The 27,097-nt window shown below is 38.4% G+C and overlaps 1 protein-coding gene across 6 annotated transcripts in view; it reads left to right on the forward strand.

The window, feature by feature from the left end:
- Window positions 1–15,164, forward strand: part of EXD1 (exonuclease 3'-5' domain containing 1) — a 33,844-nt gene extending 18,680 nt beyond the window's left edge. For 5 of the 6 annotated variants that reach the window (XM_019802500.2, XM_034661136.1, XM_019802487.2 and 2 more), the window contains exons 8-12: window positions 1,189–1,293; window positions 1,374–1,454; window positions 5,193–5,336; window positions 6,215–6,406; window positions 13,381–15,164. In XM_019802500.2, the coding sequence (XP_019658059.1) occupies window positions 1,189–1,293; window positions 1,374–1,454; window positions 5,193–5,336; window positions 6,215–6,406; window positions 13,381–14,037 (1,179 nt within the window). In that variant the 3' untranslated portion in view covers window positions 14,038–15,164. The remainder of the gene's footprint in view (window positions 1–1,188; window positions 1,294–1,373; window positions 1,455–5,192; window positions 5,337–6,214; window positions 6,407–13,380) is intronic. The other variant, XM_034661137.1, reaches the window with a different exon arrangement.
- The last annotated feature ends 11,933 nt before the right edge of the window (window positions 15,165–27,097 follow it).

Raw genomic sequence — 27,097 nt, forward strand, 5'->3', positions numbered from 1 at the left:
AAAAAAAAAAAAAAAAAAAAAGAGGTAGAGAAAAAGAGCAAGGAGTGACTATATTAGGGGTCCGGTTCTCACAAACAACATGAAAGTTCTGAGAATGGGTGTCAGGTAGGCTTGGCAATTGCAGCAGTACCAACACTTAGCTCCTGAAATGACAAAGATGACATCAGACTGCCCTGTCGCTGGCTCTCTAGACCTATTAGGATCTCTTTTTGCCTCATTCCCTGACTCCAGCCATAGTACTGCCTTTGTGAACTTTATGATCAGAAACAATCTAAGATTCTTATGATTATATAAAATTGATCTAAAAAATAGTGTCTCACATGCTACCATTTGTGCCAGTTTATTTGTTGCCTATTTAAAACTGCTAGAGAGGGGCACCTGGGTGACTCAGTTGGTTAGCAACTGCCTTTGCCCTGCGTCATGATCCCAGGGTCCTAGGATCAAGCCCTGTATTGGGTTCCCTCTCAGCAGGGGAGTCTGCTTCTCTCTCTCCACCTGCTCATGCTCTCTTTCTCTCTTTCAAATAAATAAATAAAATCTTAAAAATAAAAACTGCTAGAGAGCAAGGATCTTCTCTTACGAGTAATTTTATGTAACACCTAACACAACCATGCATATTATGAGACTCAGAGAAATAGCATGTTGTGTTACTAACAATGAAATGCTGTTCATTCCTCTTAAACCTGTAATCCTTGGAGTATTAAAATGCCATGGGTGAGATGTAAAACATTATATTTGGGACTGTAAAAAGCAAAAAGCTAAATCCACCAGCTTGTCTCTTTCTTCCCTTTTGAAAAATCACAATGAGGGGCACCTGGGTGGCTCAGTTGATTAAGCATTTGACTCTTGATTTCAGCTCAGGTCATGATCTTGGGGTTGTGGGATTGAGCCTAGCATCAGGCTCTGCACTTGGCATGGAGTCGGCTTGAGATTCTGTCTCTCCCTCTCCCCCTCCCCCTGCTCATGCTTCCTCTCTCTCTCTTTTTCTCTCTCTCAAGATCACAAATGATAGTTTCTTTTCTTTATTTAAGGTCAACTTAATTTGTTTTCCCTAAGAATCACTGAATGCCTATTGTTTTCTTTAAAATGAGGATGTGAAATGTGTTGTCATATACCTTTCTTGATCTCGGATCCCTTCCTTAGTTCCTTTTTACCCTATAATATATATGTCTGGATGGTCTATTGTAGGTGGCCACAAATAGCCGAGTTTACTTATTTGACATTTTCCTTCTGGGAAGTCGTGCTTTCAACAATGGACTTAAGATGGTATTAGAAGACAAGAGAATTTTGAAGGTGAGTGTGTAAGCTGATTCCCCAGCTAGTAAGATTAGCAACCAGGTTCTAATTACTCCGTCTTTCTTCTGATTCCTTAGGTTATCCACGACTGTCGTTGGCTTTCTGATTGCCTCTCTCATCAGTATGGAATTTTGCTGAATAATGTCTTTGACACACAGGTACAGGATACCATGATTCAGTCCAGCATATATAGCTCTTTTAGAAGATAGACCTCATCTGGTGAGTGATTGAGTCTTTTTGTGTGTGTGTGCCTCATTTCTGCCTTCTTCTTCATGTAAGATGTCTATACGAGAGGTGAGAACATTGGTGAACTATAAAAGCACTACAGAAAAGTTACTTAAAAATATTTAGAGGGTGCCTGGATGGCTCGGTTGGTTGAGTGTCTGACTCTTGATTTCGCCTCTGGTCATGACCTTGGGGTCCTAGTATGGAGCCCTGTGTCACCGGGGAGTCTACTTACCTCTCTGCCTCTGCCCCTCCCCCTCCTTATATGCTCTCTCTGTCTCAAATAAATAAATAAATAAATAAATAAATATTTTTTAAAAATATTGAGGATTTCTCCCCCTCATTTTGCTCCAGAATTTGTCAAATATAGAAGCAAGCTCTGGGGCACCGACTGGCTTAGTCAGTAGAGCGCGCAACTCTTGATCTTCGGGTCGTGAGTTCAAGGCCCATGTTGGATATAGAGATTACTTAAAAAATAAATAAATAAAATCTCAAAATTAAAAAAAGAAGAAGAATAAGAAGAAGCAAGCTCCATACTCTCTAGCATTCAGAAACTCAAACAGTTTGGGGGTCTTTCAGAAGTCCAGCATGAGACACTTAGGGTGAGGTGAATAGTCACATCTGTGCCTTAAGCTCATGTGTATCAGTTAAGACTAATAACTAGTTAGTATCTACCTCAGAGGTGCAGGTTATCTTAAATATACCCCAAAAGCCTATTCTGGGCCAACATAGTCTGATTATGTGTGATTTTTCTCTGCCCTAAAGAATCCTAGAGAAATGAGACGTCCTTAGTCTATACTAACTAGCTCTTAGAGCTGATGTGAGTTTCTGGTTTGGCTGTGAGAACACTAAAACCACTAGCTTTCATTATGTTTTCTTTATGTTCTTCTAGTCTTCTAGGTTTATGCCAGTCAGAGGGGACATGTTGAATACATAAGTCTAGAGCCTTCGGAGAGGGGTTGAAATAATGAGTTAGCTGGTTATTTATCATTATTATTATTATTTTAAGTAATCTCTATACCCCTAGCCAATACTTTTGAGCAAAAATTCCTAAATGCTCAATTTTATGTTATTAAATATGGTTCGAGTTTGCTCTTTATGTATCTTCCCATAATGAACTTTATGCCACTTCTCTTGTTGATATGTTCCTTGGGCCTTTCAGGATCTTTCACTATATAGAGATTATTTCTAGCTTACTCCCAAATGTAAGAGAATTGCTCATTGTTCCCCTGAGGCCATTAGGCTTCTTCATTAGACCCCATATGAGCACATTGGCACATCTTTCCATATTTACTTTTCAGATTTCCATAGTACGAGAAAAAAGAATTCAGAATTTTTCTAATTTTTCCCCCTTTAACACAGTGTATTTGCTCCCTATTGCTGTTGTAACAAATCACAAATTTAGTAGCTTAAAACATCATAAATTTATTCTCTTAGTTCTGGAGGTCAGCACTCTGAAATCATTTTCACCGAACTAACATCAAAGTGTCAACAGGGCTGGTTTCTTTTGGAGGCTCTAAGAGAAGTCTGTTTTTCTGCCTTTTCAGCTGTCGCCTGTATTCTTTGGCTGTGACTCCTGCCATCTTCAAAATGCACCACTGCTTGCAATTACAAATCGGTAGTCACTTGGTGGGCTGGACCAAGAAAACATAAACCCAGTGACATTTGCCTCTGGCCAGCAACTAGAGGGAGATATATAGCTATATAAGTATATAGAATTCTATTTTATTTTAGTTTTGTTTTGGCAAAACAGAGAAATCAGAAAAGCATTTTTTTTTTTTAAAGATTTTTTATTTATTTTATTTGACAGAGATAGAGACAGCCAGCGAGAGAGGGAACACAAGCAGGGGGAGTGGGAGAGGAAGAAGCAGGCTCATAGCAGAGGAGCCTGATGTGGGGCTCGATCCCACAACGCGGATCACGCCCTGAGCCGAAGGCAGACGCTTAACCGCTGTGCCACCCAGGCGCCCCGTGCCACCCAGGCGCCCCAGAAAAGCATTTTAAATTTCTCCTGAGTGCTTACGAGCTTGTTGGTGTTTGCTCCGTGGCAGTGGGGTGGGGGTAGAAGGTTAGGAAGGAGCGGTTATTGAGGGCTAAAGGAATCAAGAAGTCTGGAGAACTTCGAGTTTTGCATGGAAGTGAGCAGTGTTGTTGGCATGAACGTTTTCTTGAGTACCAACTTTTTTATTGAAACCTTTTTATTGGTCCCAGTAGGGGAGGATTGCCCACTGAATGCCCTGAAGCTGAAGTGTTGTGACAGCACATTTGTCTTTTAATAATACTATGATATTGGCATAAAGAAGTGTGAGTGTGTATGCAAGAAAGAAAGAAAGAAAAAAATTGTATTCGTATTTGGGGAATGACATAATTTTCTTTTTTTCTTGGCAAGAATCCCTTTAAAAAAACTTCTCTAGGGGCGCCTGGGTAGTGCAGTCGTTAAGCGTCTGCCTTCGGCTCAGGGCGTGATCCCGGGATTCCGGGATGGAGTCCCACGTTGGGCTTCTCCGCTGGGAGCCTGCTTCTTCCTCTCCCACTCCCCTGCTGTGTTCCCTCTCTCGCTGGCTGTCTCTCTGTCACATAAATAAATAAAATCTAAAAAAAACCTCTCTAAGTTTTAGAAAAGATGATCAGTTGATTCTGATTGTTTTTAAATAAACAGTTCGTTCCTTTGTTTGTTAAAATACAAAAACAAAACGTACGCTGCAGTCTCTGCTTCCATCGCCCCATCGCTTCCAGTGACTCTAGCCAAATCTCCTTGCGCCTCCCTCTTATTACATTTAGGACCTACCCAGATAATTCAAGAAAATCTTCCTATCTCAAGAGCCTTAACTTAATCACTCCTGCAAAGTCCGTTTTGCCGTATAACATAACATTTACAGGTTCCAGGTATTAGGATGTGGACACCTCTGGGGGCCATTATTTAGCCTACGACACACAGATAAAGAATTAGTCCAATTATTAATTTTTTTTCAAAGATTTTTTAAAAATATTAATTTGAGAGAGAGACAGCATGTACACAAGCATGGGGGTGGGACAGAGGGAGATGGAGAAGCAGACTCCCCACTGATCAGGGAGCCTGACACAGGGCTCAATCCCAGGACCCTGAGATCATGACCTGAGCCAAAGGCAGACACTTAACCAACTGAGCCACCGAGGCATCCCAAGATTTTATTATTTTTAAGTCATCTCTTCACGCAACGGACTCAAACTCACAACCCTGAGATCGAGTTGCATGTTGTACCAACTCAGCCAGCCTGATGCCCCTCCAATTCTTAATTGTATTAGCTCTCCTTACCTAAACTTTGCCAGAGTTTCTGATAAGTAATACAAATAATTCTTGAAATTTATCTTCCTTTCCTCATTGCCTAAGGCACCAAGGAGTAATAGATAACCATAAGGCAGGCAAACAAAAGGAATGGGAAAGAAAGTAGCCAAGGATACACTAGAGTTGGGTGATCCTTTTTTTTTTTTCCTTTCCTAATTTTTCAAAATTAGTTGACTGAACAATTTTTCTGAATGGCATTTTCTATCATGTGGGCCCTTGGGGAAAATGGTATTTAAATACATTTTTCTAAATATATTTCTGCTATTTCTGCCATGAGATAGCTTTGTATATATTCTATAGACAGGCTTCTGTTTTGTTTTGTTTTGTTTTGTTTTGTATGCCACAGGTAGCAGATGTCCTTCAATTTTCCATGGAAACAGGTGGCTTTCTTCCAAACTGCATCAGTTCTTTACAGGAGAGTTTAATCAGACATCTTAAGGTAGCCCCTAAATATCTCTCCTTTCTGGAAGAAAGACAAAAACTAATTCAGGTGAGTATTAAAGCATGTCCCATATGACATTAATTTTTCCCAGGGTTTTGTGAGCGGGATCATAAGCATATTATATAGACAAATGACAGCTGCTTCGTAAGCATATGAGCATTGCCAAAATTTTAGCTGTTTCAAGTGGGAAGTTTGTGATTTCAAGTGGATAAAAGCCAGGATTCAAATTTGTTGGTTATCAGAAAGTATTCTGAAATAAAGTTACAATCCTCCAGGGGAGGTTTTTGTTGGGAATGTTGATTAAGGTGGCAGAACAAAAACCATCCCAAGGGCGCCTGGGTGGCACAGCGGTTAAGCGTCTGCCTTCAGCTCAGGGCGTGATCCCGGCGTTCTGGGATCGAGCCCCACATCAGGCTCCTCTGCTATGAGCCTGCTTCTTCCTCTCCCGCTCCCCCTGCTTGTGTTCCCTCTCTCGCTGGCTGTCTCTATCTCTGTCAAATAAATAAATTTAAAAAAATCTTAAAAAAAAAATCCCAATTATTTCTCCCAAAGTAAGATAAATTTTCCTTAGCTCCTAATAGCCTCACCTGCACACTTAGGTCATGACCATATTGTTTACAGTTTTGGTCCTATAATCAAGTCTACTGTCTTCAGTTTTGAATGAGAAGCCCTGATCGATTGATCAATGGATTGATCTTTCTCTCTCCCTTTCCCTCGCTGTCACCCCATCTTTTCCCTCTCATATAGACACATTTACTGTATACATCCATAAGGGGTGTGTGTGTGTGTGTGTGTGTATTTTCAGAAATATACTATCGTTGAAGAAAAAGACGGCAATAGTGTTTCAAGTTAAGCAGTCCTTAGATAAACAGTTACCTTTAAAGTTTTCCTTATTATTCAGAGAAAATTGTTTTGGTATTTCCTAGGAAAATCCAGAAGTGTGGTTCACACGACCTCTTTCACCCTCCTTACTGAAAATTTTGGCCCTGGAAGCTACCTACCTACGACCCCTTCGTTTGGTGCTCCTGGATGAGATGATGTCTGATTTAACCACCCTTGTGGACGGGTACCTAAACACCTACCGAGAAGGGTCTGCAAATCGCCTGGGAGGCATAGAGGTAGGTGCAGCTCTCTGTGACTGTGTTTTTAGGACTTCCATTCCTGCGCCATTCCTTATGGAGGGCACAGTGATGCACCTTCTTCACAGCTACAGCAAATCACAAGGCTGACTTGGTAATAAATATTTGAAGGGGCTATAGCTTGAGCTTCATTCATCTTCTTGAGTACTTTTGCGCAATATTAAGTTATATTCTGTCAAAGAATGGATAAATTTAAGATTTCATTACTAATTTGTAAGAAGCCAGCACAACATAACAGAGCTATAGACCTGGAGTTGGCAAACTATTGCCCAAAGGCCACATCTGGCCCACAGCCTGCTTTTGTACAGCTCACAAGGTAAGAATGCTTTTTATGGTTTTAAAGGATTGTTTAAAAAAAAAATAAATGCAACAGAGACTATTTGTGGCTAAAATAGTTACTGTTTGGCACTTTACATAAAAAGGTTGCCGTCTGGGGGCACCTGGCTGACTCAGTCAGTGGAGCGTGTGACTCTTGATCTTAGGGTCATGAGTTTGAGCCCCATGTTGGGTGTAGAGATTGCTTAAAGGTAAAATCACTTAAAAAAAAAAACAAACAAGGTTGCAGTCTGCTGCTATTGCCGCTGTTAGCCGTTCATTCTTAGGAATACTAAAGCAAAATCCTAAATCAAAAAATAGCATTTTTGATATGATTCCTACTTAGATATATTATACTTCTCTTTTAATGTGTTGCTGATTTCTACTTGCAAGCATGGTACAGTTAGGAAATTCTCCACTTTTCTAGAACAGAGAAAGTCTTATGATTATCTCATATATGCTGAAAAAAATGTAACCTTTTCATATTTTGCTCTGACTATTAAAAAAATAGCAACATAAAAATCCTTGCATACCTTGTTCAATTGGAGAATTTAAATGTCTTTATCATTATGAAACCAAGGAGTTTTATAACTTTTTGTATTTTGCTCTCACTGTTTAATGCTGAGAAAATGTGATAATATCCTATATACATTACTGATTAAAGTTGGAATAATGATAAAACGTATACCAAGTGAAGCAATTTGGATTCTCTAGAAGCAGTGTGGTGATGGAGTTTGGGATGCAAGATGTTTGCATGTATGTATATCCTATATACATTTACTGATTAAGGTTGGAGTAATGATAGAACATATATCAAGCAAGAAGTCTACCTAATGTTTGGGAACACTAAAAGCATTCCCATTACTATCAAGAAAATACAAAAATTGTGACTACCACCACCACTTTAACATTTTTTGAAGCTATTAGCCAATGAAATTTGAAGAAAAAAAAAGACAAACTATAAAAAATGAATAGGAGGAATCAGAATTCTGACTTGCCTATGATACAACTGAAAACTATAGAAAATCAATGGAAAAAGATTACTGCAAACAAAAGAACAATTTGGTAAAATGGGTACAAATATAACACGAAAATTGATAGTTTTCTTGCATCCATATACACAGCAAGAAAATACAATGGGAGACAACATCCATTTATAATTGTAGCAAAAAGATAGATTACCTAGAAATAAATCTTACAAGAAATGTGAAATATAGGGGCGCCTGGGTGGCACAGCGGTTAAGCGTCTGCCTTCGGCTCAGGGCGTGATCCCGGCGTTATGGGATCGAAGCCCCACATCGGGCTCCTCCGCTACGAGCCTGCTTCTTCCTCTCCCACTCCCCCTGCTTGTGTTCCCTCTCTCGCTGGCTGTCTCTATCTCTGTCGAATAAATAAATAAAATCTTAAAAAAAAAAAAGAAATGTGAAATATAAAGAAAACATTAAAATATTACTGAATGGCATAAAAGCAGACTTAAGTGAATGGGAACACTAAGCATTTTTAGCTATCCATTACTCCTAAATTAACTTTTGAATTTACCTCTATTCCAGGAAAAATACTAACACCAGCATTATTTTGGCAAACTGTGATAATAGTGTTTATAAGGATAAATACATATAAAGAGGAATAGTCCTGTCAGATATTAAGTCATATAAATCTACATAAAAAAAATCATTTGTGGGGCACCTAGATGGCTCAGTTGGTAGAGCATGAATCTCTTGATCTTGGGGTTGTAAGTTTGAGGCCCATGTTGGATGCAGAGATTAGTTAAAAAAAAACCCAACAGTTTGTGACTGGTACATGTGTAGGCGGTTCAGTGGAACATAGTAGAGAATCCAGCAATAGATCCAATATATATCTGCCAGTATGGGGGCGCCTGAGTGCCTCAATCAGTTAAGCTTCTGCCTTCAGCTCAGGTCATGATCCCAGGGTCCTGGGATGGAGCATTGGGTTTCCTGCTCAACAGGGAGTCTGCTTCATCCTCTCCCTCTGCCTGCTGTACCCCCCCACCCCGCCGTGCTCTCACCTGCTTTCTCTCTCTGAAATAAATGAATAAAATCTTTAAAAGAAAATATTTCCCAGTATCATTGGGATAAAGGTAGAATTTCCAATTAATGAGAAAAAAATAATCAATAAATGGCTTTAGGTAATTGACTAACCATTGGATGGGAGAAGAGTCAGAGTGAGATTACCAAAATAAATTCCTCAGATCAAGTATTTATGTAAACAATGGGATTATAAAATTATTAGTAAAAACAATTAAAATTGTTTCACAGTAAGGAATGCTTTTCTCCCGCCCCCAATTCATTGAAGAATAATTGACAAAAATAATTGTATATAGTTAGTGTACATTGTGATTTTTTTTCCGCACTTGTTCTTATACTTTTTTTTTTAATGTTTTTTTATTATATTATGTTAGTCACCATACAGTACATCCCTGGTTTCTGATGCAAAGTTTGATGATTCATTAGTTGCATATAACACCCAGTGCACCATGCAATACGTGCCCTCCTTACTACCCATCACCGGTCTATCCCATTACGTTGTGATGATTTGATAGACATATACATTGTGGAATGATTATCAAGACTAAGGTAATTAATGTGTCCATCATCTCACATAATTAACTCTGTGGTGAAAATGCCAAAGATCTGCTCTTAGCAACTTTCAAGTATACAATACCAAATTATTATGGTAAACATGCAATACATTAGATCCTCAGAGTTTACTTTTCTTGTAATTGAAAGTTTGTACCCTTTGACCTACATCTCCCTCTTTTCTTTCCCCCCAGCTGCTGGCAACCTCCATTCTGTACTGTTCCTATGAAATCAGCTTTTTTTTTTTTTTTAAAGATTCCACATATAAGTGATACCATACAATATTTGTCTTTCTCTGTCTGGTTTATTTCACTTAGCATAATGCCCTTTTAGTACATCTATGTCACAAATGGCAGGATTTTCTTTTTTTAAGGCTAAATAATAGTCCTGTGTGTGTGTGTGCGCATGTGTGTGTCTTACATCTTTTTTTAATCCATTCATCCATTGATGTAAACAGGTTGTTTCTATATGTTGGCTATTGTGAGTAATGCTACAGTGTAAAGGGAATGCAGATATTTCTTAAAGATAGTGATTTCATTTCCTTTGTATATATACCTAGATGTGGAATTGCTGGACTGCATAGTAATTCTATTTCTAATTTTCTTAGGAACTTCCATACTGTTTTTCATAGTAGCTGTACCAGTTTCTATTCCCGCCGACCATGAATAAGGGTTTCCTTTTCTCCACATTTTTGCCATCTTTTTGACAATAGCTGTCCTAACAGGTGTGAAGGGATAACTCCTGTGTCATTTCCCTGATGATTAGTGATGTCAAACACCTCTTCATATACCTATTGGCCATTTTAATGTCTTCTTTGGAAAAATGTCTATTCAGGTCCTTTGCTCATTTTTAAATTGGATTATCATTTGCGTTTTGCTATTCAGTTATGTGAGGGAATGCCTTTCTATGCAATGCAAAAATACTCTGAACTCATAAGAGATTAATATATTTGACTTTAAAGTTTTTCTGTGGTGAAAATACTGTGATGAGGGGTGCCTGGGTGGCTCAGTTGTTAAGCGTCTACGTTTGGCTCAGGTCATGATCCCAGGGTCCTGAAATTGAGCCCCACATCAGGCTCCCTGCTCAGCAGGGAGCCTGCTTCTCCCTCTCCCACTCCACGTGTTGGTGTTCCCTCTCTCATTGTGTCTCTCTCTGTCCAATAAATAAATAAAATCTTTTTTTTATTATATTATGTTAGTCACCATACAGTACATCCCCGGATTCCGATGCAAAGTTCGATGCTTCATTAGTTGCGTATAACACCCAGTGCACCATGCAATACGTGCCCTCCTTACTACCCATCACCAGTCTATCCCATTCCCCCACCCCCTTCCCCTCTGAAGTCTTCAGTTTGTTTCTCATAGTCCATAGTCTCTCATGTTTCATTCCCCCTTCTGATTACCCCCCTTTTCTTTATCCCTTTCTTCCCCTACCGATCCTCCTAGTTCTTATGTTCCATAGATGAGAGAAATCATATGATAATTGTCTTTCTCTGCTTGACTTATTTCACTTAGCATTATCTCCTCCAGTGCCGTCCATGTTGCAGCAAATGTTGAGAATTCGTTCTTTCTGATAGCTGAGTAATATTCCATTGTATATATGGACCACAGCTTCTTAATCCAGTCATCTGTTGAAGGGCATCTCGGCTCCTTCCATGATTTGGCTATTGTGGACAATGCAGCTATGAACATTGGGGTGCATATGGCCCTTCTCTTTACTACGTCTGTATCTTTGGGGTAAACACCCAGTAGTGCAATGGCTGGGTCATAGGGTAGTTCAATTTTTAACTTTTTAAGGGACCTCCACACTGTTTTCCAGAGTGGCTGTACCAACTTGCATTCCCACCAACAATGTAGGAGGGATCCCCTTTCTCCACATCCTCTCCAACAATTGTTGTTTCTTGCCTTGTCTATCTTTGCCATTCTAACTGGCGTAAGGTGGTATCTCAGTGTGGTTTTGATTTGAATTTCCCTGATGGCTAATGATTTTGAACATTTTTTCATGTGTCTGTTAGCCATTTGTATGTCTTCATTGGAAAAGTGTCTGTTCATATCTTCTGCCCATTTTATGATTTGTTTATTTGTTTCTCGTGTATTGAGTTTGAGAAGTTCTTTGTAGATCTTGGATACCAGTCCTTTATCTGTGGTGTCCTTTGCAAATATATTCTCCCATTCCGTGGGCTGTCTCTTAGTTTTTTTGACTGTTTCCTTGGCTGTGCAGAAGCTCTTTATCCTGATAAAGTCCCATAAGTTCATTTTATCTTTTATTTCTCTTGCCTTTGGAGATGTGTCGTGAAAAAGGTTGCTCTGGCCGATGTCATAGAAGTTGTTGCCTATGTTCTCCTCTAGAATTTTGATGGATTCCTGTCTCACATTGAGGTCTTTCATCCATTTGGAGTTTATTTTTGTGTATGGTGTGAGAGAGTGGTCAAGTTTCATTCTTTTGCATGTAGCTGTCCAATTTTCCCAGCACCATTTATTGAAGAGACTGTCTTTTTTCCACCGGATGTTTTTTCCTGCTTTATCAAAGATTAGTTGCCCAAAGAGCCGAGGGTCCATTTCTGGGTTCTCTATTCTGTTCCATTGGTCCATGTGTCTGTTTTTGTGCCAGTACCATGCTGTCTTTGTGATCACAGCTTTGTAGTACAGCTCGAAATCCGGCATTGTGATGCCCCCAGCTTTGTTTTTCCTTTTCAACAGTTCCTTGGAGATTCGGGGCCTTTTCTGGTTCCATACAAATTTAAGGACTATTTGTTCCAGTTCTTTGAAAAATGTCCTCGGTATTTTGATCGGGATAGCATTGAAAGTGTAGATTGCTCTGGGTAGCATGGACATTTTAACTATGTTAATTCTTCCGATCCATGAGCATGGAATATTTTTCCATCTTTTTATGTCTTCCTCAATGTCTTTCAAGAGTGATTTATAGTTTCTAGAATAAAGGTCCTTTACGTCTCTGGTTAATTCCAAGGTAACGTATGGTTTTTGGTGCTGTTGTAAATGGGATGGATTCCCTAATTTCTCTTTCTTCAGTCTCGTTATTCGTGTATAGAAATGCAACTGATTTAAAAAAAAAAAAAGAAAATACTGTGATGGAAGTCAAAAGGCAAGCAACCTGGGAAAAATTACTTGCCTTATATAACAAAGAGGACATTTTCTTAATATAAACTTTACTGTAGCATTTATGTAATGACAGAACACTGGAAACAACCAAATATCCATCCATGTGGGTTTAGTTAAATAAATTATGGCATATCCATACAGCCCTTAAAAATGCTAATAGGGAAAAATCTCCAAGACAAATTTTTTAGTTTAAAAAATCAAGATGCAGAAAAATATATAATACTATGTTACCATTTGTGTCAAATAAATTTTATTTTTTTAAAAGATTTTATTTATTTATTCGACAGAGATAGAGATAGCCAGTGAGAGAGGGAACACAAGCAGGGGAAGTGGGAGAGGAAGAAGCAGGCTCATAGCGGAGGAGCCTGATGTGGGGCTTGATCCCATAACACCGGGATCACACCCTGAGCCGAAGGCAGACGCTTAACTGCTGTGCCACCCAGGCGCCCCTCAAATAAATTTTAGAAAGAGTTATCAAAACAAAAGGTTGGGGGAAAACTAAAATTGAAAAACGCAAAGCAACGAAAAGATAAACACTTAGTAATGGATCTATATACACAAACGATCACAGATGCATAGACTATCTTTGGGAGGCTATGTAAGAAACTGCTTTCTAGAAGATGCACTTGCTAAGGCAACTGGGAACAGGTTGGAAGGGACGCTTACTTTTCATTGTTAATCTTTGCACATGCACACACACATGCGTAACACACAGTGCACAACACACACACATAAACTGCGGATTCAAAATATTTAACTTAATCAAAAATAGTACTACTATAGTTGAATACGCTAGAGGGCGCTGTAAGAACACGTTTGAAGTGATCCTCACTTGCCAAATACTGTGAAGTGTAGAAGCGGTTTTAAGGACCATATTCAGAAGTTTAGTTACAGCAGACTTATTTTCCTGTTCTTTTCTTAGCCTACATGTATGGAGCTTCCAGAAGAACTGCTTCAACTCAAGGACTTCCAGAAGCAGCGCAGAGAGAGAGCTGCAAAAGAATATAGGGTGAATGCACGAGGACTCCTAATAAGGACAGTGGTCCATCCAAAGAAATCAGTGACAGAGACAGCGGGGAAAGAGGGGCAAGTAGGGGTTTCCTTACTTTGTAAAAACTCTATGCTAGATGAAACTCCAAGTTTTACATCTCATCAGGACGTAAATTTGCTGAAGGAGGACTCTCAAAGTGAACAAACTCCCGCAGAACCTCAGCATCCACCTCCCGTGAAGGAAGAAACCAGTGAGGATTGTATCAACAAACTCATTTGCCCTGAGTCAGAGGGGCTAGAGGACCAGAGGATAATTCAAAAAGAACATGGTAAGATACCCAAACAGGGGTTTCAGACAAGTTTATCTTTGAAAGAGGGGATAGAACAATTACTGACGGTGGAAAACAAGGAAAATCTAAAATGCACAAAAGAAGAGGTTTCAGTGTCTCCTTCCCTTCCTCAGGAAACCGGAGTGTCTCCAAGTGACACCTTTCATCCTTTTAGAAAAGCTGTGCTTCCCACACTTCCTCCTTGTCCAGCCTTGGAGAAAACTGATTCTTGGATAAATACTTCTCCAAATTTATCTTAGAGATGTGCAATTTATTCTTGAGATGGTGAAGGTGGCTCATTTCCTCTACCAATAGGGCCTTCATCAGTGCTTAAGTTTGCATGTTGTAAATTTAGTTTTGCCTCAATCACAAAGGAAGGAAGGCTTCAGCGAAAATTATATCCTCTTGCTTACTCCTGCGTGCCTAGAATTTGATTAGGAGGGAAGGAATAAGTTAAATAACGGAAGGAGTAAATGTTTTGATTATGTCACTGTGCAGGAACGTTCCCAGTGGTCAGAGTGAATGATTTCTCATAATTTGGGTTTAGAGGATTTGAGGAAGGAAAAAAATCTTGGGCTTAGTATCTGGAAGAATCTATACTTTTGAACTGGTTTTTTTTTTGTTTGTTTGTGTTTTTTTTGGTTAATGTAAGCTCTATGCCCAAAGTGGGCTCAAACTCACAGTACCAAGTTCAAGAGTTGCATGCTCTACCAACTGAGCCAGCCAGGCGCCCCTACTTTTAAACTTTTGTTGTGTTTTTTGGTTTGAAGGGGGTTGCTAAAAGTTGTATTAATAAATTAAAAAAAATTGGTACCTGATAACTTTACCAGTACTTTTTTCTTTTTAAAAATACTCTAATTTGTCAATTATACCTCAAAACTGAAAAAAAAATACTGACTTTAGTTTTGAATTTTTATGTTTTGTCTGTCTTATGTCATAGACAAACACTAGTTAATGTTATTACAGGAATCAGTATCCCAGTTTTCATTTCTTTTAATTCCATTTACTTTTAGGAGGTTTTGTCCATTTTTGTAACAAAGACAAGACTTCTTTTGAGTACGTCTGTTATGTAAATATAAAGTTTGATTCCCCTCTATTTTCCTGGAGTTGGTATACTTTCTTTTTTTGTTTAAAATTTAAATAAATAAATAAAAAATAAAAATTTTTAAAAAATCTTATGTAGGCTCCACTCCCAATGTGGGGCTTGAAGTTACAACCCTGAGATCAAGAGTCGCATTTTCTACTGACTGAGCCAGCCAGGTGACTCAGTTTGATATACTTTCTTAGGGTGAAAGGAAGTCAGCTTGTACTGAGCCCTTTTTATATTGAATACTTGCAAGTTGCTCACATTCTTTTGTGTATAATAACCAATAAACCTGTTGTGCCATTGGATTCTCTCTTCTCTTCATTGGGCCACAGTAGGAATAAGTTGGAATATGTCTGGATTTCTGGGTCTAGAGTCCAGTCTAAAAATCTGTAAATTGACTCTCATACAGGACTGTATTATTTATTGTGCTTATGGGAAACTTTGGGACAATCTACAATTAGGAACAACCCTGTCTGCACTCGTCAGTTCTGAGTGCCACTGAAAACATAGCTGTGCCCTTCCAAACTTCAGAATGCAGGTCTAGTCTAAACTAAAGATGAAGGCAGGTCCAAGAGCAGTCAGCTCATCCCTGCAGTTGTGGTTGTCTCACTTTGTCCTTAGTTTAAAAGGTCACTTGGGGGTCCCCTGGGGGGCGCAGTTGTTAAGCGTCTGCCTTCAGCTCAGGGCGTGATCCCAGCGTTCTGGGATCGAGTCCCACATCAGGCTTCTCCGCTATGAGCCTGCTTCTTCCTCTCGCACTCCCCCTGCTTGTGTTCCCTCTCTCGCTGGCTGTCTCTGTCAAATAAATAAAAAAAATCTTAAAAAAAAAAAAAAAAAAGAACTTCTTTAAATAAATAAATAAATAAATAAATAAATAAATAAATAAATAAATGGTCACTTTGGGGCCAAGGTGGTTTCTGGTTCATCTTGGGTGACTATATCTTCAGGTTGAGCCCAGAATGTGGTTAATCTAGGTTTACTCTGGAAAGAGCATGAATTCTTGTAAAATTCCTAGAACTGAGTTAACTTCCTATAGAACCATTAAATTACCACACACAACATATATACATAAAGGCTACAAAGAAAAACAAAATATTCTTCATATTAAAAAAAATTCTTGTTTCATTAAGTATGTTTGGCTATATTTGAGAAGAACTGGGGAGACTGGGTGGCTCACTCGGTTAAGCAACTGACTCTTGATGTCAGCTCAGGTCTTGAACTCATGGACTGTGTTAGGCCTTTGCTGTGCTGCCCTATGTGGTAGCATAGTCATATGTGTGGCTATTTAAATTTAAAATTAAATTAATTAAAATTAGAAATTCAGTTCCTTATTTGCACTTGTCATATTTCTAGTACTCAATAGTCCCATGTGCCCAGAGGCTATATAGTATTGAATGTCACAGGTGAAGAACATTTCCATTGTTTGAGAAGGTACTTTTGGACCGTGCTAGTTGAGAGGTACTTTGACTCCCAGAACTAAATGAGCTTTTTGGGTTTCATCACAGTAGTTTCTCAATGAAACATTCATACCTGAGGACTACACTCTTCTCCATATCCTCACTGTAGCCTGAAGTGCCAACCTAAACCCCATGTGTGCGCCCAGCTCCTACCATAAGTTCTGTTTTAGCTAGAGTAAAAAAAATCCCTGCATTGTTCAAGCCCTATTGCTAGTGTTCTGTGCCTTTACTCAGACTTCTTGTCTAAATATTGCCCAGAATTTTGGGAAATCCTGTTCTTGTCCCAATCTATCACTGAGTTCTTTACTTTGTGTTTTTCTGGTTGAGAGTTAATAAACCGCATTACTTGGTTTCCCAAACTCTTGGGGTCTTGTTTCCATCTACAATAATTTCATGCATCTCTTCTACTCAGGGGTGACTTTTCTGATATCACCTTTATATATATGACCTACAATTAGAACTTCTTACAAGTAACCTGACCCTTTTACTTTGGGAATTAGGAAACGGAGTTAAATGACTTCCTTGGACAAAAATGCAGAGAATAGAACCATGGTTGGTTTTTGGTCCATTCAATGTTCTTTCAACTTTATGATGAAAATTCACTGCAGCAGCTTTGCCTCCAATCAAGCTGTGGGCTTGATAAATCCTAAAATGACACAATTGAATTTTAATGCCCTATAGACCTTTCATTGTTTTGACACAAGGCAAGTCCCAGTAGCAAGCAGAGATGAGGCCTGGGGTAAAGTAGGGGGCCTCAGGGTGATTAGCGAAGTATACTCATCATAAAGACATTTATTAAAATAGTAACACAAATAAATACCTTAGAGGAAATTTAGAGAATAGAAAAAAAATAACTATCATCCCACATTATATAACCCTTCCTAGTATTTTGGCATTTTTCTTTCAATCTTCTTTCATTCTCAGTCTCTCTCTCTCTCTCCCTCCTCCTCCCTCCATTCCCTCCCTCCCTCCCTCTTACCTCCTCTTTCCCTCTCCGCCCCCCCCCCACTTGAAGCAGTCATATCATAATATAAATACACTTACTGTGCTTTTTAAATCATGTATTTTCCATTTCATTATCCTAACAGACTACTTTTTTAGTAGGTATTTAATTTTAATATTTATATACTATTAAATGGAATTTAGAAAATACTGGAAAATAAAAATTTTACTCTTATTTCTCTAACTCAACAGAAAAAGCAGGTAACATTTTTGTTAATTCCAGTGTTTATGTGTAGTTCCCCCATATCATTGTAATCATACATATATGAATATATTCTTATGAAGGTTTTCCTATGCTGTTGCACAACCTTTGTGAAGATTTTTAATGACTGCATAATATGTTTTTTAAAGATTTATTTATTTACTTTAGAGAGAGAGAGCACGAGCGGGGGAAGGGGCAGAAGGAAAGGGAGAGAGAATCTCCAGCAGACTCCCCACTGAGTGCAGAGCCCAATGTGGGGCTCGATCCCAGAACCCTGAGATCATGACCTGAGCTGAAACCGAGAGCTAGCTGCCTAACCTCAATGACTGCCCAATATTTCTAAGCGAATGCTGTATGGTTTGTTTAACTATATTGGGGTACATTCAGCTTGTTTCCATTTCCTCATTTCATGCTTTTTCAAAACTATCTCAAAGCTTTTTCATGTTTTGGATCATTCTGTTAGAGTGAAATTGCAGAAATAGAAACAGCAGGTCATAGACGTTTTCTTGTGTTTGTAATTACAAAAATTTTTTAAAGCTCTCGCTAAGTTACTTTCCAAAAGTGTTAACCAAGTATATTGCCACCTCCAATTTTTGTAGTAATGATGTACCATTGAGAGCATTAGATTTTTTTCTTGAGAAGCATGGCATACTTTTGACTTTCAAAATTCTAACTTCTTCATTTATACATATGTGAAAGGATTCCTGTCATATTTTGTAACTTACCTGCATTGGGTATTATGAAGATTAATGAGAATGTAAATACTGGGGGCATTTGAAACCCAATAAATGTCCCTGATCTCTAAGTAAGGACAATATTATAGGTAAAATATTTAAATCCTAGGAATCCTAAAATAAAACCAAGGTCTATATATTCATGATAAAATGTATCTTTGAAATGTCTTCAGAGCTCCCTTTAGGGATATCATAGAAAGTAATGTTTACTGTTATATAAAACAAGAATCTTAGCTAAATTGGTAGGTTCGCCCTAAGATAAAGTTTGATACGTTCTATTCCACATACTCAGGATTTGAGCCTGTGACTCTACAATTTAATACACCTACTCAAACAGGAAAAGCTGTCAAATTGTAATCAAGGCATAATCAGCAATCCGATCTTAAAATAACAATCTGATCTTAAGTCATCGCAAAAAAGAATCTATACTGTGCTTCAGTTTAGTCAGTCATGAGCAGCATTTTCTTAAACAATGGGATGGAATAGAAAATATCAGAGTGCATTGCACATATTAAGGGAAAATATTGTTTTGTGAAACTTTTTTTCTCGGTTGTATGCCTGGGGTATGTGTACTTTTACTGTTGGTTGCAGTAAAAAAAAAAAAAAAACTAAAGCATAGAAGGAAATTTATATCTTTAAACACACAATAAAACAAAGATCTAAAGTCAATGATCATAGCTTCTATGTTAAGCTAGAAAAAAAATAGTAAAGTTGGGGTAAGTAGAGGATAAAATGAATAATGATAAGAGTAGAAATCAATAAAATAAAAAAAGTGGACAGAGAAAAGCAATAAAACTGAAACCTGATTGGATCAGGCTGAAAAGATCAATAAAATTTCTAAAGCTTGAGTGCCTGGGTGGTTCAGTCAGTTAAGCATCTTCCTTGGCTCAGGTCATGCTCCCAGGGTCCTGGGATTGAGCCCCAAATCAGGCCCTCTGCTCAGGAGGAAGCCTGCTTCTTCCTCTCCCTTTGCCCCCTCCCCTCTCCCCACTTGTGTTCTCTCTCTCACTTTTTCTCTCACTCTCTCTTTAACTTGTGTGCTCTCTCTCTCTTTCAAATAAATGAAATCTTTAAAAATTGCTAAACCTTTGGGCTGCCTGGGTGGCTTAGTTGGTTGAGCACCTGAATCTTGATTTTGGCTCACATTCTGATCTCAGGGTTGTGTGATTGAGCCCTGCATGGGGCTCCGCAGTCAGGAGGAGTCTGCTTGAGTTTCTCTCCCTCTCCCCCTGTCAAATAAATAAATAAAATCTTTAATAAAGATGACACAGAGAGAGAGCACAAGCGGGGGGGAGGGTGGCAGGCAGAGGGAGAGGGAGAAGCAGGTTCCCTGCTGAGCAGGAAGCCAGATGTGGGGCTTGATCCAAGGACTCTGGGATCATGACTTCAGCCGATGGCAGATGCTTAACCAACTGAGCTGCCCAGGTGCCCCATAAATAAATCTTTTTTAAAAATTGCTAAACCTTTATACTGAGCAAGACAAAAACCAAAAACATGAATTACCAATATCAGTAATGAAAAAGAGATTATTAATACAGGTAATGCATATATTAAAAGGATAACAAGGGACTACTATGAACAATTCTGTGCCCACAAATTGAACAACTTGGGTGAAATGGACAAATTCACTGAAAAACACAAATCACCAAAACTAATTTAAGAAGAAATAGAAAACCTAGGGGTACCTGGATGGCTCAGTCTGTTAAGCGTCTGCCTTCAGCTCAGGTCATGATCTCAGGGTCCTGGGATCAAGTCCTGCCTCTGGCTCCCTGCTCTCCCTGCTTGTGCACGCTCTCTCTCTCTCTCTGTCAAATAAATAAATAAAATCTTTTTTTAAAAATAAAAAAAGAAGAAATAATAAACCTGAATAGCCCTAAATCAATTAAATAAATTTTATTCAAAATTTGAAACTTTCCCTAGACCAAACTTCATACCTAGATAGCTTTATGGCGAATTTCTAAGGAAGCAATGATAGTAATTCTTACAGGAAATAAAAAAGGAGCTGCCACCTCTCAACTCATTTTATGAGGCCATAAATATGGTATTACTCTGATAGCAAAACTAGACAATAATATTGCAAGGAAAGAAAACTATATTCCAGTATTCCTCACAGAGATGCAAAAGTCCTTAACAAAATATTAGCAAATAGAATCTAGAAATATATAAAAAGGAAATACATCATGGCCAGGTGAAGTTTATCCCAGGAACGCAAGTGTAGTTTAACATGAAAATACAATCCATGATTTTAATAGAATAAAGGAGAAAGACCACATTAACATCTCAATAGCTACTAAAAAATATTTTGGAAAATTATATATCAATTCATGGTAAGAAGAAAGACTTTAAACAAACTAGGATTGGGAGAGTACTCCATTACCTAATAAGGTGCTTTAAAAAAACCAAAGGTCTTAAAAAAAAACAAATCAATGTAGGTCTAGGCAACAAAAGAAAAAAATAGACAAATTGGGCTTTGTGATAATTTTAAAAATGTGTGCATCAAAAGACACTATTAAAAGAGTAAAAAGGCAACCCACAAAATGGGAGAATATATTTATAAATCATATATCTAATAAGGGATTCATATCCAGGATATATAGAGAACTCCTAAAATTTAACAACAAAACAACAACCTGACTCAAAATGGGCAATAGGCTTGAAGAGACACTTCTCCAAAGAAAATATATAGATGTCCCATAAGTACATGAAAAGATGATCAATATTACTAATTATTGGGAAATGCAAATCAAAACTACAATGAGATACCGCCTCATTCCCATTAGAATGGCTATTATCAAAAAGCAGCAAATAGGGCACCTGGCTGACTCAGTTGGTAGGGTATGCAACTGGATCTCAGGGTTGTGAGTTCGAGTTTACTTTTAAAAATCATAATAAATAATAAATAACAAAAAATAGCACGTATTGGTGAGGATATATGGGAATTGGAGCCCTTGTGCACTATTGGTGGGAATGAACAATGGTATAGTTGCTGTGGAAAACAGTACCATGTTTTCTCAAAAGGTTAAAAATAGAATTACCAAATCATCCTTCAACTCTACTTCTGCATATATACCCAAAAGAATTGAAAACAAGGTTTTGAAGAGATATTTGTACCCCATGTTCTTAGCAGTGTTATTCACAATGGCTAAAACATGGAAACAACCCAAATATCCATTGACAGATGAATGGATAAGCCAAATGTGATATATACTTACAATAGAATAAGATTTAGCTTTGAAAAAAAAGGAAATTCTAACATATGGTACAACATGGATGAAACTTGAGGACGTTATGCTAAGTGCAATAAGCCAGTCACAAAAAACAAATATGTGCTACCTAGAGTAGTCAAAATCGTAGAATGAGAGAGTAGATGGTGGTTGCTGGGGACTGGGGAGAGGAAGGGATAGGGAGTTACTGTTTAATGGCTATAGTTTCAGTTTTGCAAGATGAAAAGAATTTTAGAGATTGATGGTAGTCATGGCTCTACAATGATATGAATGTACTTAACACCAGTCCTCTGAACATGTGAAATGAACAAGACGGTAAATTTTATATGTATTTTACCACTTTTTAAAAATTAGGGTGAAAAAACCCTATTACTAACAGCTCACTTGCAATGTTGAAAGCCTGAATGTTTTCCTCATATGATTTAGAAGAAAGAAAGAATATATGGTCTCACTACTTTGACATATACTATAGTTACTAACTAGTGAAATAAGGCAAGAAAAATAAAAGCATATAGATTAGAAATTTTAAAGTAAAATTGTATTTTTTTTAATGACTTTTCATTCATGAGAAAGAGAGAGAGCACATGCTGGAGAGTACAGGCAGGGGGAGGAGCAGAGGGAGAGGGAGAGGCAGACTCCCCACAGCTGAGCAGGGAACCTGAGATGGGGCTTAATTCCAGGACCCTCGGATCATGACCTGAGCTGAAAGCAGACACTTAACCAGCTGAGCCACCCAGGTGCCCCAAGAACTGTCTTTTGAACAGAAGTTTGCCAAAACAACTAGGCATCCCTATAAAAAAAGGAAGCCAATCCTTATCTCATACCATCCAAAAATTTAACTCAAAATGAATCAGAGACCTAAATGTAAAAGGTAAAATTATACGGGGTGCCTGGCTGGCTCAGTTGAGAGAGCATGTGACTCTTGATCTCAGGGTCATGAGTTTAAGCCCCATGCTGGATGTAGAGATTACTTAAAAATGAATAAACTTTAAAAAAAAGATAAAATTATCAAAAATGTCAGAGGAAACAGAGAATCCTCATGACACTGAAATAGACAATAATTTCTTTGGATACAAATGCACAAACTGTAAAGGGAAAAAAAAAACCCTATGAGTTGGATATCATATAAAATCTAAATGTTCTGCTCTTTGAAAGATTCTGCAAAGAAAATAAAAAAGCAAGCCACAAACTGGGAGAAAATATTTGCCATACCTATATTCTGACATAGAATTTGCCTTTAGTATATATATAGAAATCTTATAATTCAGTAAGCCAATCTAATTTGAAAATGGACAAAAGATTTGAACAGAAATATCACAAAAGAAGATAATAAGAATGGCCAGTAAGCACTGTATTATTCGTTATCATTCATTATCAGAGAATACAAATTAAGCTCACAGGATTCCACCACACACTCACTGCAGTGGCTAAAAATAAAAACCAAAACAAAACAAAAAACTACCACCACCAAATCTAGGTGAGTATGTGGAGCAACTCGAGCTTCCATACACTGCTGGTGGGAACGTAAAATGGTACAAACACTTTGGAAAAAGTTCTGGCTGTTTCTTAAATGTTCAATATTCACTTACCAAACAACCTGGAAATTCAGCTCCTAGGTATTTATGCATCAGTTAAGTTGTGTGTTTTTTTTTAAAGATTTTATTTATTTATTCGACAGAGATAGAGACAGCCAGCGAGAGAGGGAACACAAGCAGAGGGAGTGGGAGAGGAAGAAGCAGGCTCTCAGCAGAGGAGCCTGATGTGGGGCTCGATACCATAAGGCCAGGATCACGCCCTGAGCCGAAGGCAGACGCTTAACCGCTGTGCCACCCAGGCGCCCCATCAATTAAGTTGATTTTTTAAAAAGATAGATCGATCGATTGATTGATTTTAGAGAGCCCAAGCAGGAGGGGCAGAAGGAGAGGGAGAGAGAATCTCAAGCAGACTCTGTGATGAGCACAGAACCGGAGGCGGACTAGGGGCTCCATCTCACAACCCTGAGATCACAACTTGAGATAAAACCAAGGGTCAGAAGCTTGACCTACGGCGCCATCCAGGCACCTGGATAGCCTTATTCTTAGCCCTAACCTGGGATCCAAAATTCCAACAACAGGCAACTGGATAAAAAAAATAGTGATATATCCGTACAATAGACTAATACTTAGCAATAAGAAGGGACAAACTACAACTCACACAACCTGGACAACTCTCAAAAAATGTTGCCGAGCAAAAGAAGCCAGATGCAAAAGAGTACATACTACACGATTCCATTATATGAAACTCCAGTAAAAACAAAACTAATCCAAGGTAACAGAAAGCAGACCAGTGGTTGCCTGGGACTAGAGGATGGAGTTGAGGACTGATTGCAAAGAGACATAAGGTATTTTTTCAGGTGAATGAACGTTATATATCTTGATTGTGGTGGTCGTTACACCAGCGTATGCATTTGTTGAAACCCACGGAGCTGTACATGCATTAGTATTATCGTACATAAGCTGTGCCTCAAGAATTATTTTGAAAAACATTTAGAAGCCACTGGTCTAGTGAGTAAAGGGAAGATAATCATTAGGATTACAACATTCTGTTAAACGATGTCAATGAACAGAAGCCAATGTTATGTTGCTAATGTAATCAGATAAAATTCAAACAAAATTTAAGAAGAAATAGTAATATATGCACATAGTTATAAAATAAACAGTACAGGAGGGCTGAGAGTGAAAATGGATATCCCCTGCCCCATCCTTCCCCAGCCTCAGCCCTTTTCCCCAGATGCATCCTCTTTTAATATTTTAATTTCCCTTCCTCTTTTATCCCCAATAAACTGGAGTGTGAACGGATAGATATGGAACCGTTAATGAAATGCACTTAATTGTGATGTAAACCAGAAGGGCCAAGAACTGGCAGACATGGCTCATCTCTCCACGTTGCAACAGTAGCCTCTCTGATTTGGAGGAGATAACTTCCACATTCTGGAGTTCTCACATTCCCCAGAGTGCTTATTGTTTATAACTTGAAAGCCACCTGATGGCTAAACCCTGAATGTTTTAAATAAAAGCTTTGTAATGGAAACAAATTCTAATGAAAACATTCCTCAGGAAGAGCCAAGGCGGGAAGTTCCAGGAATGAGGGAGATCAGGGAAAAAGCTCTCTTAGTTATTGTGTAACTTGTCCGGATGCCATCCATAGTTGACTTTTTAAGAAGCCATTAACATAGCAAACTTTTGATAGAGGCAAGGAAACTTCCTCAGTCCTTTCTGAGAAGGTATAGGTCCATAAAAGAAGTAAAATATGAATGAAAATATTACATGTATGAGTAGCTCATACTTCTCCTTGCCTCTAAAATATTGACCACCACGCCGTGGCTGTGAAGTGGCTTTAGTGCAGTGTCCAACATAGCAGGCTGCTTTTTTGCATTCATTAGAGAACGTTTTGGACAGCTTTTTTGGAGCCAGGCACTGGGCTGGTTTGGGGAATCAGAGGTAAAAAGACACAGTCCTGGGGCGCCTGGGTGGTTCAGCCGGTTAAGCGGGTTGTGATCTCGGGGTCCTGGGATAGAGCCCAGCATTGGGCTCTGCGCTCAGTGGGGAGTATGCTTGTTCCTCTGCCCCTCCCCATGCTCATACTCTCTCTCCCCTTCAATCTCTCTCTCAAATAAATAAATCTGAAAAAAGAAAAAAGACACAGTCCCTAGTCTCAAGGAACAAAGTGTAGTGGGAGACATGTACAAAATATTATAATTGAAATAATAGTTATGTTCAAGGTGTACCAACGCATGGGTGATGGGGGGTGGGAGTAGGGGAGACAGATTAGCCTTGGAGAGGAGATAGCAATTACCCTGGAATTGAGATGTGTGTCAACAGGCTTCTTAAGAGGTAGGGAAGGGTGCTTTTGGTTAAGAGAGCTATAAGGAGTTCACTATTGTGAGAGGGGAAAGCATATAGTGTATGATGGTGAGAGGTAAGGCTGAGAAACAGGGTCCGTGTCTGTTAAGGTTTTTTGGTCATAAGCAAAAAACTGACTTGGGTAATATGAATGAAAAGAGAATTTATTGGAAAGATTAGTGGCTACAGGAATTGACGGGAAAGCTGGAGAACCAGGGTTGGAAATTAAATTAAGGACAGCTGTAGAACTCTGGGCAGCAGAAACCACTCAACTGTTTGAGGGAATGAGTGCCAATGCATTTTTTCCCCTTCCCTGCATAATTTGACTCGGGATTCAAAATCCTGAGAGAGAATATAATTGACTTTATGTCATGCACCCACCCATCTAGGCCACCTTGATTTATTGTCCTACCAACATTGCCAACACTAGGGAAAAGGTAATTCCCAAAAGAAATCTTAAGTGCCCTGCCAAAGGAAGGGGGAATTAAGGATATGCCTTGTTGAATTTAGGTTTTATGGTCCTGTAGACCATAGAAAACCATTGAAGAATTATGAACAAGAAACCAAGATGATAAGAAAAGTAGACTTTAGATCATCTTGGTTTAAATTGGAGGATGGATTGAAAAGGGTCAAAAATAGTATAAGGGGGAATCATATAAAAACTCTTGCATTGTTTCAGGTGGGAGATGGTGAATGCTTGAATTTTTATAGGGATTCTTAAATACATTCATATTTAAGAATGAATAGGAGAATGAACCAAATGACCAAATGACCAATTGAATATGGGTGGTAAAGAAGGGGGAGAATTCTTGGTTGATTCCCAGGTTTCTTACTTGGACATCTGTTTGAAAGTTGGCCATTACAGACAGTGCATTGAGAGGGCAGATTAAGGAATGGTTACTTGATGGTAAGTTGGATTTTACATGTTTGTCATTTAGGATCCATTTGGAATTTTGAAATGGATATGTTTAATGGGCAGTTGCATATATGGGGATAAGGAGCAAGAAAAAGATCTGAGCTAAAAAAGATTTGGAAGATATCACCATGTAAATAGCCTTTGAAGTTATAGACATGTACCATGTTTTCCAGCGTTTGAGTAGAGAATAAAAGAGAAAGGAAGTGAGAATCACATTCAAAAAGGAGAGTAGGGAGATACCAAGAGGGAGCAGACAAAGAGGAAGAAAATTAGAATAGTATCATGAAACCATAAGATAACTCACTTATGGTTTGATGAACACTTATTGTGAATATATCCACCACAAACTCTTTCTAATAGCTCTACTGAGATATAATTGACATAACATATAATTCACTGACTGAAAGTATACAATTCACTCTTGAGTATATTCTCAGGGTTGTGCAACTATTAACACAATCTAATTCTATTCTCCCCTAAAGGAAGCACCATACCCATTAATTGTCACTCCTCATTTCTCTCCTGTACCTCTTCTCCAACATAAGCAACCAACAGTCTGAATATTTCATATAAATGTAATCATACACATTGTGGTATTTTGTGACTGGCTTCTTTCATTTAGTGTAATATTTCCAAGGTCATTTATATTTGTATCATGTAGATATACCATTTATTTATGTGGGGCTCAAACTCACCACCCCAAGATCAAGAGTCACATGCTCTGCCGACTGAGCCAGCCAGGAACCCTGTACCACATTTTATTTATCCATTCATCAGTTGATAGATGTTTGGGTTAGTTTTACATTTTGTTTATTAT

This window comes from Ailuropoda melanoleuca, chromosome 5, assembly GCF_002007445.2.
Source record: "Ailuropoda melanoleuca isolate Jingjing chromosome 5, ASM200744v2, whole genome shotgun sequence".
NCBI classification, from domain to species: Eukaryota; Metazoa; Chordata; class Mammalia; order Carnivora; family Ursidae; genus Ailuropoda; species Ailuropoda melanoleuca.